The sequence below is a fragment of the Rhinatrema bivittatum genome, chromosome 3, assembly GCF_901001135.1.
Source record: "Rhinatrema bivittatum chromosome 3, aRhiBiv1.1, whole genome shotgun sequence".
In the NCBI taxonomy this organism is placed as follows: Eukaryota; Metazoa; Chordata; class Amphibia; order Gymnophiona; family Rhinatrematidae; genus Rhinatrema; species Rhinatrema bivittatum.
Window position 1 is genome coordinate 89,788,666 of NC_042617.1, and position 18,346 is coordinate 89,807,011.

Sequence of the window (18,346 nt, forward strand, 5' to 3'; positions counted from 1 at the left end):
TGAATCTGCTGGCCTGCTTCTCTATCATTAAGAAAATTGAGAGGGCAAAATTAAGAATACATTTTTCTCTTGATAAGAGATAGTAAAAAATAACTTCCACTGGATGTCCTACTAGCACAGCTACACTTAAGATAAAAAATGTAGGCCAGCTCAGAACTGGCAAAGAAGAACAAGAAACATAACAAGTACTAAATAAAAAACAAATTATCCCAGGACAAGCAGGATACTAGTCCTCACATATGGGTGACGTCACTGACTGAGGCTACTGAGCATGCCCAGCGTGCCATGATATTCTTTGCCACAGGGGTCTCACTCCAGTCTTCGTTTTTCCGCGCTGCCATTAGCATCGCGGTTATCGGAGCCCTGTGAGACTTCTCACAAGTTTGACTGAAAAAGTCAATTAAAACTTTAAATTTTTTCCCACATCGGGTCTCGCTTCACATTTGACGGTGACAAAATTAATATTGAATTCTCATTTTTTCATTGGAAATTTTTTCTCAACGAATTCTCATCGATGGCCGTCGATACCAACATGGCCTCCGGTTTCAAGAAATGTTCTTGTAACCGGACCATGTCCGTGACAGATCCGCATTTTCAATGCGTGATCTGCCTCGGAGAAAAGCATGAAATATCTTCATGCTCTCAATGCCAGGAAATGACCCCAAAGGGTCGAAAACTCCGGCAGGAGAAGATGGCTCAACTTTTCAAACTTCAGTTGTTACCATCGCCATCTACTTCAACTAAGTCTTCACCCGCAGGAGTAACCAAAAAACTGTTGCTTAAAAAACGACACCTCGAGGGTTCTGGGGACACAGCTTCACCAACCCCATCTTCGGCATCAATCATGTCAGTGTCAGAACCGAAGCTAAAACATAAGCATTGACATCGTCGATCTTCGGCGTCCCTGTCGATTCCGTCATCGACAGAACCGATAGCGAAGCGGCATAAAGTCGTCGAAGTTCCCCACACCTCGGTATCCTCGATACCCTCGACTTCGGCATCGACACCGACACCGTCACCGATGAAAACTATGCCGGACTTGACAGACCTCATTCACAAGATAGTACTAGAGGCTTTACAGAAACAGCTTCCGGCGCCATGGCCGATGCCGGCGATACCGCTGATGCCGACGTCATTGTCGATGCCGGCGGTCACGCCGATGCCAGCACCATCGCTGATGCCGGGGGTTGCCCCGATGCTGCCTATCGAACCTATATCATCGATAGCACCGATGATGCAAACAACCTCGATGCCCAAGACTTCTTCGATGACTACATCGCTGGTGCCATCGACATTTTCGAGGCCTACCTCGATAATAGACACTCCATTGATGCCAGGCCCTTCCAGGACATCGATAGCTCCACCAATTTCGGAATTTTCCTTTCTCCTTTCCTCAACATCGTCTATTTCATCGATGTCACATTCAATACCTATCTACACTACAGCTCCTACCATACTACACCTTACCAAGAAGGTAATCCAGCCTAAGTCGTCCACTAAAAAGAAATCATTGAGGCCAAAAATACCAATTTCAGAAGAGAGATCATTACATGACATTCTCACCAAACGATATACTGACTTGCTATCTTCCTTACCAACTTGTCCAGAAGAAGAGCAAGTTGAACAAATCTCATCGGATGAACCTTTACCAGGACCTTCTGGGGTACATCTGCTCAGAAAGCAACACCACCTCATCAGACAACCCAATATGATACCTGGTCTGACACTGATTCTGACCCCTCATCAGAGGACTTTGTCAGTTCCATCTCCGCCTCCTGCTACAAAGCAGTCACCTCCGGAAGATTTTACATTCCCATTGTTTGTTCAGGAAATGGCAGATTCCATCCCTTTCCAGTTACATACTGAACAGGATATCAGACAACAAACACTAGAAGTACTTCAATGTGTTGATCCCCCTAAGCACACTCTGGCTATCCCTGTTCATGACATTCTCTTGCAACTGCAGCAACGCCTTTGGGAGCACCCCTGTTCAGTTCCTGCAGTAAACAAACGCATAGAGTCAACTTATCTGGTACAACCTTCCTCTGCATACCAAAAATCACAGCTTCCTCACCACTCTGTGGTAGTGGAATCGGCTCAAAAGAAATCTAGAAGAACAAGGGCCCATTCCTCAATTTTTCCAGGGAAAGATAATAGGTTCCTTGACCAATTGGGCCGAAAAGTGTACCAAGGAGCAATGCTGAATTAAAAAACATCAGCATACCTTTTATATATGACACAATACCACAGGAACCTGTGGAAGCAAATGGAGGAGTTTGTGCCATCCTTGCCCTCACAGTATCAAGAAGCTGCACAAGCTGTTATAAATAAAGGCTTCAATGTGGGGAAGCATGAAGTAAGAGCCGCCTATGACAGCTATTACACAGCCTCACGAGTGGCTGCTTCGGGCATCGCTGCAAGACGCTGGACCTGGCTTAAGGCATCCGATTTAAGACCAGAAGTACAGGACAAGCTGGTTGATCTTGCCTGCCTGGGCGATAATGTGTTCGGTTCTAAAGTGCAGGACGCTGTTTCCCAGTTACGGGAACATACTGATACCCTGCGGCAATTATCTTCACTGCCACGTGATCCTTCTACGCACACTGCCAGAAGACCATCACGTAGGGATACCAGAAGGCCTTTTTACAGGCAGCGTAAGTACTATCCCCCCGCATTTAGGCTGAGGCCTCCTAGATCTCAGCAAAGGCCTCAGCAATGAAAACAGAGAGCAGCAAGGGCACCACCAGCTCCACAAACTGGACCTGCTATTGGTTTTTGAGATTACATCCGGAGAACAAGGCCCGTATGTCAACCCTTACCCAACACTACCAGTAGGGGGCAGACTGTCCAAATTTTACATCAATTGGACATCAATAACATCGGACCAATGGGTTCTATCCATCATCCACAGAGGATACCACCTCAATTTCATTTCAATCCCTCCAGATTTTCCACCGACACCTTCCCATCTCAACGAAGATCACATTCTTCAACTTCAAATAGAATTATCCACCCTTCTGAGTGCCAGGGCTGTCGAGAGAGTACCCCGGGCCCAGCAGGGCAGAGGATTCTACTCCCGTTATTTCCTCATTCCAAAGAAAACCGGAGGCCTTCGTCCTATACTGGACCTCAGAAATCTCAACAAATTTCTAAAAAAAGAAAAGTTCAGGCATAATGCTCCCACTCCTTCAAAAAGGAGATTGGCTTTGTTCTCTAGATCTTCAAGATGCTTATACTCACATTCCAATATTCCCCCCTCATCGCAAGTATCTGCGCTTCATGGTGGGCCATCAACATTTCCAATACAGAGTTCTGCCATTCGGCCTTGCCTCTGCTTCCAGAGTATTCACCAAGTGTCTGGCAGTAATAGCAGCACATTTGCACAAACAAGGTGTACTCACTAATACCAGGAGAAGAGACCATATAACCCTATCCTAATGGGCCTCCACTGGCTACCCATCCACTTCAGAATAATATACAAGGCCATTCTCACCATATACAAACACATTCATCAACTAGCCCCAATTGACCTTCATTTCCCCCTCCGATTACACACTTCAACAAGACCGACAAGAGATGCTTACAAAGGATCACTTCAAGTCCCCCCAGCCAAAACTACCAGACACATTACGCTAAGAAATCGGGCCTTCTCCACAGCCGGTCCTACCTTATGGAACTCTATCCCCCCAGATCTTAGAATGGAACCCAGCCTCTCAACCTTCAAGAAAAGACTCAAGACCTGGCTGTTCAGGCAGGCTTTTCCTAACTCCAATATCATTTAACTCCTAACAATCATCACATCACCATCAACATCACTATTAGCTACCTCTTACAATGTAATTATATGTAATTAGCTGGTTTTCCTTTTTCCTTTTTCCTTCTCATTCCAAGTTCAATTTTCCTTGTTACATGTAACTGCTATTTCCGCACTATTGTTCAAGTTTAAGTTTATTTTGCACTCCTGTTTCATGTGAACCAGCATGATGGGACTATTGTCTTGAATGTTGGTATATAAAAAACTTAAATAAATAAATAAATAAATGTTTTTCCATATCTAGACGATTGGCTCATAAGAAGTCAATCTTAAGAAGGAGCTCTAACTTCTCTAAATCATACACTTGCTGTACTTCACAACATGGGATTTCTCGTCAACTATCGAAAGTCCCATCTGACTCCTTCTCATCTTCTCCAGTTCATAGGAGCAGAGTTAAACACTATCCTCGCAAAAGCCTTTCTACCCGGCGATCGAGCAGAAACGCTATCCCTCTTGGCAAATTCGCTACACTCAAGAAAACAAGTAACAGCTTACCACTTTCTAACTATCAGATCGATACTCTAAGACCGCGGTAGAAAGAGTGCGGCATTGCCAGGCGCACCCTTCCTCCCTGCATGCACAGTTCTCTTCACTTAGCGCTCGATACTCTCTTCTAATTGCATGCAAATGCATGCCGTGGCTGCGAAGCCTTAGGCAAGCATTAGGCCCGCGCAACCCATTTTACTGTATAGAGCGCCTATACAGTATCCTGGTTTCGCGGGCCTAACGTTTCACGGTTGCGCTGGTATCTGTTATTTCAAATGTCATTTCAAATGACATTTGAAATGACAGGTACCAGATGTTCCCCCCGATGCTCAGCAAACTTTCCCCCAGCCCCCGCTTACCTGCCCTGGCCCCTTCCGGTCTCCGGTGCAGCCCCAGTCCTGTCCCCTCCCCCCGAAGCAAAAAAAACCCGAAAAAGTAGCAAGGCTCGGGCCTGCTACGGTAGTCCCTTCTCCTCTCCTCCCGATTTCGGCGCTCAAGGCGGCCAGGTGGGCGTGCATTCATCCAGGCAGAGGGAGCTCCCTCTGCCTGGATGAATGCACGGCCCGCGCCGGCAGTGAATGAATGCCCATGCGATTTCGGCGCTCAAGGCAGTCACATGTGACTGCCATGAGCGCCGGGCATTCATTCACGGGCATTCATTCCCTGCCTGTGGGGGCCTGGATGAATGCACGGCCCCCACCGGCAGTGAATGAATGCCCGTGCGATTTCGGCGCTGAAGGCAGTCACATGCCGTGACGTGACGTCACGGCATGTGACTGCCTTCAGCGCCGAAATCGCACGCCGAAATCGCCGGGTGGGCGTGCATTCACGCCGGAGGCCGTTTTCGCCGCCGGCTCCCTCTGCCTGGATGAATGCACGCCCACCCGGCCACCTTGAGCGCCGAAATCGGGAGGAAGGGAGAAGGGACTACCGTAGCAGGCCCGAGCCTTGCTATTTTTTCGGTTTGTTTTTTTTTTTGCTTCGGGAGGAGGGGACAGGACTGGGGCTGCACCGGAGACCGGACGGGGCCTTGAGCGCCGAAATTGGGAGGAGAGGAGAAGGGAGAAGGGACTACCGTAGCAGGCCCGAGCCTTGCTACTTTTTCGGTTTTTGTTGGTTTTTTTTGCTTCGGGAGGAGGGGACAGGACTGGGGCTGCACCGGAGACCGGACAGGGTCAGGGCAGGTAAGCAATGTTTTTACACTTTTTTTACACCATTTTTTACACTTTATTCCCGTTTTAATTTTCGAACACCACACTAACACCACACTAACACCAAATAGAGGGTAGCGGTAAACTAACACGTTAAGGCCGCGGCAAAATAGCGGGTTACAAAGGAGATAATCTGAGCGCGCGTCACAATATCGTAGGGGAATAGCTAATTCCTTCATTATACAGCTAATTCGTTCATTTACATATCATATACATGCTGCGTGCGGAAAGGGTTATGCGTCTGTTTTAAGAAGCGCTAAGGACGCGTGAAACTGGAGACTGTATCGCTGGATCGCCTTACGCGTCCGAATTATGCGCTCCCAGCACGTTACAGACGGGAAATCTTCAACCGCACGTTACAGTATCGACCTGATTACTAGGCCACATGGCTTACACAGTTCATGTCACTCCTATGGCAAGACTAGCCATGAGAATAACCCAATGGACTTTAAAATCACAATGGATCCAAGCCATTCAACCATTACATTCTCCAGTTCAAATCACACAACAACTTCATTGATCTCTCCTTTGATGGATGAACAAGGACAATTTGCGCAAGGGACAAGCCTTCCAGCAACCAGTCCCACAGATAACGTTAACTACAGATGCATCCACCTTGGGTTGGGGAGCTCACATGGACAATCTCCAAACTCAAGGGACATGGACGAAACTCGAAGCAACATTTCAAATAAATTTCCTAGAACTTCGAGCTATACCTTATGCCCTGCATGCTTTCAAGGACTACCTGTCACACAAGACTGTTCTAATCCAAACGGACAACACGTTGCCATGTGGTACATCAACAAACAAGGAGGTACGGGCTCGTATCTCCTTTGTCAAGAGGCTGCACAGATTTGGGGCTGGGCCCTGAACCACTCAATGTTCATCTGGGCCACTTATCTGGCAGGCATTCACAATGTAGTGGCAGATCGACTCAGTCGTCAGTTCCAACCACACGAATGGTCTCTAGATCCCTCAGTAGCGACCAGAATATTTCAGCGTTGGGGTCAACCAACGATAGACCTTTTTGCATCACATCTGAATCACAAAGAGGACAATTTCTGTTCTCTACACCAACAGAAACACCAACCAGCCAAGGACGCCTTTGCTCGCCCTTGGAACTCAGGCCTCTTATACACGTATCCCCCGATACCGCTTATAACAAAAACTCTAGTGAAAGTACAACAAGACAAGGGGTCCATGATACTCATAGCCCCGTATTGGCCTTGACAAGTATGGTTTCCCACACTTCTAGACCTCTCAGTCAGGGATCCCATTCGCCTAGGAGTAGCTCCCACTCTCATCACCCAAAATCAGGGCCGATTGTGTCATCCCAATCTTCAATCCCTATCTCTGACTGCATGGATGTTAAAAGCATGATATTACAACCATTCAATCTTTCAACCAATGTATCTCAAGTGCTTATAGCTTCACGTAAACCTTCCACACGAAAGAACTATTCTTCCAAATGGAAGAGATTCACTCTGTGGTGCAGGCAAAAGAGTATTGATCCTTTCACCTGCCCCACTACTTCTCTACTAGACTACTTATACCATCTTTCAGAATCTGGTCTCCAGACTTCATCGGTAAGAGTACATTTAAGTGCAATCTCAGCTTATCACAACAATATGGGAGATGCACCTATATCCTCACACCCTCTTGTCAGTAGGTTTATGAGAGGTTTATCTCAACTTAAACCACCAATTCGGCCGCCTGTCACAGAATGGGACCAAAATTTGGTCTTAACAAGACTCATGCATTCTCCTTTCGAACCCATAGATTCCTGTGATCTTAAATTACTCACATGGAAGACTATCTTCCTCATAGCCATTACATCAGCTAGGAGGGTTAGTGATTTAGAAGCACTTGTCACATACGAACCTTATACAAAATTCCTACATGACAGAGTGGTTCGCCGTACACATCCAAAATTCCTTCCAAAGATTGTTACAGAATTCCACTTGAACCAATCCATAGTTTTACCCACATTCTTTCCAAGGCCTCATTCTCACCAAGGAGAAAGGGCCTTACATACCTTGGACTATAAACGTGCATTATCTTTCTATTTAAACCTCACTGCAGTCCACAGGAAATCCAATCAGCTTTTTGTTTCCTATGATCCAAACAAACCGGGTAGAGCAGTGGGTAAACATACTCTATCCAACTGGTTAGCAGATTGCATACAGTTTTGCTACGAAAAAGCAGGCCTTCCTCTCCAAGGGCGAGTAAAGGCACACTCAGTAAGAGCAATGTCAACCTCAGTAGCACACTATCGTTCAGTGCCAATCCTTGACATATGTAGAGCAGCAACATGGAGTTCTCTTCACACCTTTGCAGCTCACTACTGCCTGGACAAAGAAGGAAGACAAGATTCAGCTTATGGACAATCAGTCTTAAAGAACTTGTTTCCAGTTTAAACCCAACTCCTTCTACATCCAACCTGCTGTGATCTCGGGCTGATTCATTTCCAACAACAATACCTCACCGTTGCATCACTACAAAATGACTCAGCCTCTAGCTTGCTAATCACCCATATGTGAGGACTAGCATCCTGCTTGTCCTGGGATAAAGCAAAATTGCTTACCTTGTAATAGGTGTTATCCCAGGACAGCAGGATGTAGTCCTCACGAAACCCACCCGCCACCCCGCGGAGTTGGGTCTCAATACTTTTATCCTTTTATTTTTGCTAAAGCTTATTGCTACATACGAGACTGGAGTGAGACCCCTGTGGCAAAGAATATCATGGCACGCTGGGCATGCTCAATAGCCTCAGGCTGCCAGTCAAAAGTTTCTGGAAACTTTGACAGACGTTTTTCCCACGTTAGGGCTCCGTCAGTGACGTCACCCATATGTGAGGACTACATCCTGCTGTCCTGGGATAACACCTATTACAAGGTAAGCAATTTTGCTTTCGTGTAAAATTAGAAAGCAGAAAAGAAGAATTTAAGAAAATGTTCTCAAGATTTGCAGTACTGCAAGACCCCTGGGGATCCAGCGCCGGCCATCCAGTGCTCCTACCATGTGACAGGGGCCGGCCAATGGCACGGATACCCTGTCACATGGTAAGGGCAAAGGGCCATCAGCGCCATTTTTATTAGTGGCAGCCGATGGCCCGAGAGCGGGAGATCGCTCCCCGCGCCCCCGCTGGACCACCAGGTAATTTTAAAAGGTTTTGGGGGGGGGTTAGGAGGGTGGGGGAGGCTAAGGGGGTCATTTTAGAGGGTCGGGTGGGGTTTTTTTTATCGGGCCATCGGCGCCATTTATATTAGTGGCAGCCAAATTGGCGCCAATGGCCCGAGAGCGGGAGATCGTTCCGGGACACCCCCCCCCCCCCCCCCCCCACTGGACCACCAGGTAATTTAAAACATTTGGGGGGGGGTTCGGGAGGGTGGGGGATTTGTTTTAAAGGGTCGGGGTGGGTTTAGGGGTTGTTTTGGTGTGCCGGTTTTCCCACCCTCCCCCCTCCCCTGATTTACGATTTTTCACGATAAATCGGGGGAATTTCTATTGTATTGCGACTCTAACGATTTTTGACGATTTAAAAAATATCTGACGATTTTTTTAAATCGTCAAAAAACGATTCACATCCCTAATCCTTGTAGCCCCTTACTGGCCAAGGCAGATTTGGTTCCTGCTCCTGTGAGAGCTGTCCATCAGAAAGGCAGTTTTGTTAAGGAACTTGCCATCTCTCATCATGCAGAACCAGGGTCCAATGCTACATACCAACATCAGATCACTAGCTCTCATAGCCTGGATTTTGAGAGAATAGTATTAGATTCCCTAGACCAGGCAGAGGATGTGCTTCACATTCTTCTGGCTTCTAGGAAGATTTCCACAAAAAGATCATATAGTTTTAAATGGAGGAGGTTTGCCCTATGGTGGGAGGGAAAGGTCCTAGATTTTTTCTCCTGACCCACACAAAAACTACTTGAATATCATCTACATCTTTCAGAGTCTTGTCTAAAGACTAACTCTATTAAGGTTCATTTCAGTACAATTGATATTTACTATCACCATGTAGGAAGTAAGCCCATCTCTGTGCAGCCTTTAGTTGTCCTGTTCATGTGGGGCTTCCTTCAATTGAAGCCTCCTGCTGAATCATGGGATCTCAAAGTAATACTAATCCAGATGGTGAATTCTCCATTTGAGCCATTAAACTCCTGTGAGTTGATGTACTTGACATGGAAGATCATATTTTTGGTAGCAGTCACTTCTGCACAAGTCATTGAGCTCCAGGCTTTAGTGACTTATTCATCTTGAGGTCAATATTCAAAAGCCATTTGGATGGCTAATTCACAAGTTATCCATCTAAATGGCAAATTAGGTATATTCAGTCCAGCTAAATTATAGCCGCATTGGTTATTATCTGGCTATAATTTATCCAAATAAATAAGAGGCGTTTTGGGGGTGTTTCTGGGCAGGGTTTAATTGAATTTCAGTTATATCTGGCTAAGTTAGCCAGATAACTTTAGACCTTCTTCAGAGCAGGTCTAAAGTTTTGTTCTTATGTTCTTATCCTGCCTTGCATGGCCGGATAACTTGCTACTGATCTGGATATCTTCAAAAGATATCCAGATAAGTAGCACTCTGCATGTACAATTAAAGAAGTTATAAAGGTTCTAATGTGGATTTTTAACCTTTTTCAATAATGCCCTGTTAGGCCATTTACCTCCAACCCACAATACCTCTTTTAAATGTAATGAAACTTGTGCATGGTTGGCGGGTGGCACCCCACTCCTTCCCCCGAAGCAACCACAAATTAAAACTCCCCCCCCCCCCCCCCCCCCCCCCACACACATACTCTTAAGATCTGTGTTACCACATGCATAACTCCACCAGACCTTTCTCCCACCCCACCTCCAAGCCATGGAAATCCCTGCTGGGAGTGAGATATGCTTTTATCTCCCAGTGCTCTCCAGTGTTGCCTTTGTCAAAGTTTACGCTTCCATTGCTCCCTTCTAGTACTAGTGGTTCTCCTGCTGAATATACGGGACAAATTATCTGGCTAACATCCCAAGTTTCTGCCTAAAAGAATGTCATATTTCCATCTTAACCAGTCAGTCATCCTCCCATTATTCTTTTCCAAGCTGCATATCCACAAATGTGAACAAGCCTCGCGCAGTTTGGATTGCAAAATAGTCTTATCCTTCTATCTGGGATGGACTAAAGCCCTTAGAAACTCCATCCAGCTTTTTGCTTCTTTTGATCTTAACTAATAGATATAGAATTGTCCCAACCAAATACACACCATCTGACTGGATAGCAGATTTCATCTCTTTCTGTTGTGCTCAAGCAAGCCTGATTGAGGAAGGTCATGTCAAAGCTCATAGTGTCAGAGCAGTTGGCAGCATCAGTAGCCCACCTAAGATCAACTTCCATGGCAGATATTTGCAAAGCTGCAACAAGGAATTCTGTTCACCTATTCACATTTCATTACTCACTGGGAATCATTCAACATTTTGGAATTATGTTTTTGGTGTAAAGTAAAAACATGGCCGTTATGAATTGAGCTTCTGAATTAAATCTGGTAGTTGTTCAGCATCTTGGAAACCCCTAGAAATAACATGCTGTAAATTAATAGAGTAAAAATCTGGATGAGGATTAAATAAGATCATAGGGCATGATAGAAACTTTTATTTTTTAAGTGATTTTGTTTATTTTATTCTATGTTATTTTTTAATTTGTTTTATTGTTTTAAATTGGCTATGTGCATCACTTTGGAAGCTTTTATTGTAAAAACTAGAAAGTTAATACATTTGATTAAATAAAAAAAAATAGAAATTACTAGTTTGGCTAGAGACTTCTGATGCAACAATAGGTTTGGTCAATCTATCCTGAAAGATCTAATTGAGGTTTAGAATCCAACTCTTTTCTTCCTTAGGGCCCATGTTTTAAAATTATTTTCAGGTTGCCTTTTAAAAAATATATTTTTAAATGGTCTGTTGCCAACAAAAACAAAATGTTGATATGTTGTATTCCCTCTTCTTTATTTGAAGGCAACCTATAGTTAGGTATTATTCCCATGTGTGAGGACAAAATATCCTGCTTGTCCTTGGAGGAAGTGGAGTTGCTTACCTGCAATAGGTATTTTTCAAGGACAGCAAGATACTTAAGAGTCTATTTTAAGACCCGTGTGCGCGGTTCCCAGTGCATGCACATGGATGCTGCTATTTTATAACAAGCACGTGACGGCACACACATGTTGTAAAATATATCCACACACACATGCGTGACGGATTTTAACAACCACGTATATGTGCGGGCGAGTGGACTATTCTGCGTGCAGGAGGGCATTTTGTAAATTACGCATAGTGACGTAATTGGCCTTTTTTCCAGTTCCCTCCCAGTCTGCTCCAATTAAAGAGCGGACTGGGAGGGAACTTCCCTATCCCCTCTATTTAACCTTCCTCCCTTTCCCCTCTCCACCCCGACCCTTAACCCCTACCTATCTACCCCAAACTTTTTTGTTTCAACATTTACTGCTTCTCCAGAGCAGAAGTATTTTTGCGCGCTGGCCAGCTGCCTTCACGCACTTCCCCAGGACAGGGCCTAATGGTCGCTGTCCCAGACGGTGCCCTCCCCGCCCAGACCATGTCCCCCCCCCTTCCCTTTTTGAAGGGCCCAGCACTTCTGCGCATATCAGGAGTTACGTACGTGGCCAGGGCTATTCTAAAATGCATGCATGTGGGTTTTAAAATCGGGCCGATAGTCCTCTCAAAATCCTCTCACCTCCCTAAAGAGTTGGATCTTTTAATAGCTAAATACCAAACTAGAGAGGCCCCAGTTAGACACAGCAATATGGGAGGTTTTGCACATGCTCAGTAGAGAGTTTTAGAACTGTAGATTATCAACTTTAACTCTGGATCCATCCAGTGATGTCACCCATGTGTATGCACTAAGGGGTCAATTTATGACTTGTGCACGCACATCTATGTGTGCACTGTTCCCGGCGCGTGCATATGGACATGCCGATTTTATAACATGCGCACCTACCTGGCTTTCCTACCCTCTCCTCCCCAATCCCTAAACCCTCCCTAACTTTTCAAAATGTTTTTCGTCTTTTTACTTGCTATAATGACCAGATGTAAGTTCTGCTGGCGCGCACTTCCCCAGTACAGGGCCTAATGGCCACTGTCCCGGCTAGCCTCCACCCCTCCCTGTCCAGACCACGCCCCCTGGCCCACCCCTTTTCCCTTGGCCGGCTCTTCTGCGCGTACCGGACCCATTGTAAAATGTGCACGATGCACGCAAGGCCTGGTCATGTGTATAAACCCTGAAATTTACATGCGTAGTCCTTTTAAAATCCATGTTAAGTATCCTGCTGTCCTCTGAGAACACCTATTGCAGGTAAGCAAGTCTGCTTTTTTTGAATAAGGCCCATGTCATTAAGGTTATGTCTAACTGGTTAAGAGTTCTCAGTCAGACCTTGCAATGTTCTGTATAGACATACATACAGAATTTTTTTCAGATACTAGGAAAAACTGTTAATATATGTATTATGTTTTAACTTGCTTTCCTTTGGAGGCAGGGAATTGTCAAGTAAGTAGCAATACATGCTGGAAAAGTCTAGATTTTCTGTGTATGTTTAGTACAGATTCAAAGTATTCATAATAACAAAGAATGGGAAACATGCATACATTCAAAACACAAAGCTAGAATATAAAATTCTAATCTCTAGTGCTATAATTGTAAGATTACAGTTTATACATTGTACATATAATGTTTTCCCTTTATTAAATTTTGTGTTTCCTATATAAACTATTCTTCCTGATTCTGCTTTATTGATAGTACCTTCTGTTGTTTATCATAGACTGAATTCTGGCTTGCTTTGGTAACTTTCAGCTTACATTTTTGGATGGAGAAAGCATAATAAAAATTATTTAATTTTGAAACTAATGAAATCATAAATAAAACAGTATGACACTCAAGAAAACAAAGCATTGTATCTAATTAAAAACCTGTCTGTTACTCTACACATCATTCATAAAGTGTTCTAACTTTGTTCTTCCTTATCTCAAGAAACTAAATAATAATTTAAGGGACCTTTTTATGAAAATGCAATAAAAAATATTAATGTATGCTGTTAGTAAATAAGCATATTAATTTCTACAAGGCCTATTTACTAACAATACATGTTATTACATTTTCATAAATAGGCCTACTTCACTTTCTGTTTATTCTGTAGCTGATTATTATACCACCATTTGCTTCTGTTTTAATTGACAATTGTGTAACATGCATGAATAACATTTTCAAAAGAAGCCAAGATGGTTTGTTTCCCCAAGAAGGAAAATTACAAATTGTATTGGTAGGAATGTGTACCTACCAAGTAAAAGCAGGAATTACTAGGCTAAATGAGGAACTGAACATGAATGGGAAACAGCTTTCTGATGAATTTGAGTTTTTATAATACGCACTAAAAAAATATGAAAAAGAGTGTAGACATTTTTTATTTAGTGTTAGGTGTACTGGAAGCATTGACATTGCTTCCTTTTTTTCTCCCTATCCTGTAGGAGCTTTAGTGCAGAGTTTGCCGAGTGATGCCAGGGTATGCGATTTCTGAATTTGTAGACTGGTGCACTCTTTAATTTCTGTTTCATTTATTGCTGGCATGCTTGAAAAGCATGATTTGTGCAACACAGGAATGACTGTTCAATTCTGAAGTGCTTGTGCATGAATACAATAGTCAGAAATACTCAGCAAACTGTACTAAGTGTCTTACTTGGCTTTATTTGCTGCTTGCAAGGGGATCAAGGTAACTCTTTCAGTCCTTCAATGTCATGAGATCATCAGTTTCTGAGTATAGATACATACCAATGCTTGTGTAACATCTCTGCTAAGTCAATCGATATTCTCATATTCCATTTTCCTGTTTCTTTGAAAGTCAGCCAGCTTTCTTATTCATCATTTCAGTTAAAAAAAACAAAACAAAAAAACATCCAGGTAGTTGTACATAACAATTGGCTGTGAACATATGAAAATCTAGTAGTGAAAATCTCATGTACTTGTCATAATGTAGATTCTGTACCAACATGAATTCAAATTTGCACATAGAATAATCCTTAAATGTTCATAAATTAAGCTATATTTTGATAGCTGCAATTGTGAGCATGTATTTAATTTCTTCACTGAAGGTGTCAAAAAGAAATCCAGAGCTGTCTATTAATATAGAAACATAGAAACATAGAAATGACGGCAGAAGAAGACCAAATGGCCCATCCAGTCTGCCCAGCAAGCCTCACACATTTTTTCTCTCATTCTTATCTGTTACTCTTAGCTCCTTGTTCTATTCCCCTTCCACCCCCACCAATATGATCTATTACTGTTTGGTTGAGTTTTTTCTAGCACATCATTTGTTACAGTTTAAAAAAAATTAAAAAGTCAAAAACATGAAAATGTCCTGTGCAGAAATTATCTTTAAATTTTCTTGTTCATACTGGTTATATCATACATGTTTCTGTGTGAATCTAGTAGCTTTTTCCAAAGCTACACCTACTATAGTTTAGGGATGCTCAAACATGAACCCCCAATATAGTTTCATAGACTGAGGTTTAATTTCACTAGAACCTACTGCTCCAATAGATTGTATGTAACCTAACATAGTATTGTCAGCAAAAAAGACCAAATTGTCCATCCAGTGTGCCCAGCAATCTTCTTATGGTAGTAACTGCTGCTGTGTGCAGTTTACCATCATGTGTCTGTTAAGGGTAGTAATTGCCACTCTGTTCAGGTTACTCCCATGCATTACGTTAAGGATAGTAATACTTGGAGCAAATAGAAAGACCCCCAGATACATAAATGATAGTCAAAAATGCAATTCCGGCAATGAAAGATATAAAAAGTTTTTAAAAATACACACGGTTATGTTTGCTAATAGATGATCACAAAATGTCCATAATCTTCAATGTCAGCAATATTTGAAAATTAATTAAATGTTTACTAATTAAATATTTTGATGTAATGGAGGAAAAAGACTTCAGGTGCCAATTCTCAAGCAGCTACCTTATGAATTGGTTGAATGAGGCAAAATCTTTAGTCAAAAAACCTCTAAATTGGATAGTAAAACAGCTTTTTCAATTGATCCTTTTCATGTGTTTACTTCCATTGTGATTCTTTATATTTAATTTTGCTTAATTTTATTTTCAAATATTTTCTGCCTATTCAGCTGATAATCAAAATATGTGGGCATAAATAGAATCTTCAGATAATGCTTTGAGAGAAATCAAGAAAAGTCTTAAAGCTATGCTTGATGAGATGAAATTTAAATGGAGTACTTAACTAAATGTCACGAACAGCGCAAGCTGTTGTTCCTTGCTGTTCTTCCAAAATATCAAAATATTTAATTAAATAGTAACACTTACAATCAAAACCATGCAACTGTCAAACCCATATCAAAATTACTGCTAACAACATTTTTACATGGTGAGCAGCCTTCCTAATAATTCAGACAATGCTGCTTGAACGTACTTTGGTTTTGGACTTAGCCATAGAAGCAGTCCTGTGCTTTATCCCTAATGTCAGCATATCAGTACCCTATACTGTAAATGTCAGGGCCCAGAGTTGGCTGTCTTCGGAATCTAATACCCCTTTCACACACATACACGCACACACACATTAAAGCAGAGAGCGATGTAAAGAACATCGCTATGAATAAGATTATTGATTTCACCTTAACATGTACCATTTGTCTTTTATGTTACTGTGACTTATATTTCATCATTGTATTATTTGATTATTCTTACATCATTGTGCTTTGTGAATTATTACATAATATATATTGTATGAGAACTATTTTGAATCAAGTTCAAATTAAAATTCTCATTTTTGTAGAACAATTAAAATTGACAATTAACTGATTAAAATTGAATTAATATTAAGTTAAATAAATATACAGAACCTCTTTTCATAATTAAAGTGTAAAAGATACATATAACAAACTGGAATTTCTCATTGGAAAGCTATATTAATCAGAATGAATATATATATATATATTATTCAGAATGAATATATATATATATTCAGATGTACTTGCAATTTCTGAATGATTTTTCCTTATTGGTAGCAAACTATTTTTTTCATGAATAATGAGGCTTGGTCATCTACTTACTATATTGGCAGTATTTAGAATAAGATATTATTTACTTGATTTATTTGAGGGTTTACAACCTGTTCTTGTATTTTATTCAGTTTCAATTGAAATAGTTTATTTGATGTGAACAAAAGTTTGTAGCATGTTCTTCAATATATTTTGCAAACATACTTTGAACTGTATACGGTAAATATATACATTAGATCTAAAAGATCTAAAGTTTAGTTCTGAAAGTTTTCTTCTCTTCTTTTTGCATTTGTCTGCTCTTTTGGTTACCTCCTTGTATTCTTCTTTGTTTTAGGCCACCGGTTAACAGAGCTGCTCCTCAACCTGAAAAACTACAAAAGAATAACATCACCAAAAAAAAGAAGTTGGTTGAGGTCAGATGTTTTTGCTTTACTTTAACTCTTTAACCCGTAAGTCACAGATTATGCAGAAAGCTGCCGCGTGACTTTTAACTAAGAGTACTCTGTGGGATCTGGCTGCACTGTTACTATTACAACTACGTTGGCTGCCTGTTGCATTACGGTGTCAGTTTAAATGTAAGGTACTAGCATTTAAGATCATGAGATGGCTATGTCCTCCACATTTTAGTGGTAAATTAAAATGGTACTTTAATGGTCGGGTTTCCCAATCTTCATAGAAGTGCTAGCTGCAGCTTCCATCAGTAAAAGCTAGGGATGTGAATCGTTTTTTGACGATTTAAAACAATCGTCAGATATATTTTAAATCGTCAAAAATCGTTAGAGCCACGATACAATAAAAATTCCCCCAATTTATCGTCAAAAAATCGTAAATCGGGGGAGGGCGGAAAAACCGGCACACCAAAACAACCCTAAAACCCACCCTGACCCTTTAAAACAAATCCCCCACCCTCCCGAACCCCCCCAAATGTTTTAAATTACCTGGGGTCCAGTGGGGGGGGGGGGGGGGGGTCCCGGCGCGATCTCCCGCTCTCGGGCCACGGCTGCATTAATAGAAATGGCGCCGGTGGCCCTTTGCCCTTACCATATGACAGGGCAAAGGTAGCGCCGGCGCCATTTTGGTTCCTGACACCCGACGTCACGAGTGCAGGAGATCGCTCCCGGACCCCCGCTGGACCCCCAGGGACTTTTGGCCAGCTTGGGGGGGGGCCTCCTGACCCCCACAAGACTTGCCAAAAGTCCAGCAGGGGTCCGGGAGCGACCTCCTGCACTCGCGCCATATTGCCAATATTCAAAATGGCGCCGGCGCTACCTTTGCCCTCACTATGTCATTTTGAATATTGGCAATACGGCGCGAGTGCAGGAGGTCGCTCCCGGACCCCAGCTGGACTTTTGGCAAGTCTTGTGGGGGTCAGGAGGGTGGGGGATTTGTTTTAAAGGGTCGGGGTGGGTTTTAGGGTTGTTTTGGTGTGCCGGTTTTCCCGCCCTCCCCCGATTTACGATTTTTAACAATTTTTAAAAAAAACAAAACATGACGATCAGATTTTCCTCCCCCCCAGCCAAAATCGATCGTTAAGACAATCGATCACACGATTCACATCCCTAGTAAAAGCCTTTCGTCATGTGAGCTTACAAAATTGAGCTTTTACTGTAGCACTTCCCCCCACTGTGGAATAAATTGCTACTTCAGTATAGGTATTGCTCAGCCCAGATATGCGGTCCCTTCCTCCATTCTCTGCAGTGAGCCTAGGAGTGGTGGCTTTGAGTGCTGCAGCAAACCTGAAAGAAGCAGAGTCGCTGGAGGAAGGAGCTCAATTGGTCC

General features: G+C 42.8%; 1 protein-coding gene across 1 annotated transcript in view; it reads left to right on the forward strand.

Annotated features, from left to right (window-relative positions):
* The window catches only part of EML6 (EMAP like 6), an 815,949-nt gene that overhangs the window by 628,798 nt on the left and 168,805 nt on the right, over positions 1-18,346 (forward strand). Inside the window, exon 28 of the mRNA XM_029593447.1 lies at positions 16,902-16,980. Within this exon, the coding sequence (XP_029449307.1) occupies positions 16,902-16,980 (79 nt within the window). The remainder of the gene's footprint in view (positions 1-16,901; positions 16,981-18,346) is intronic.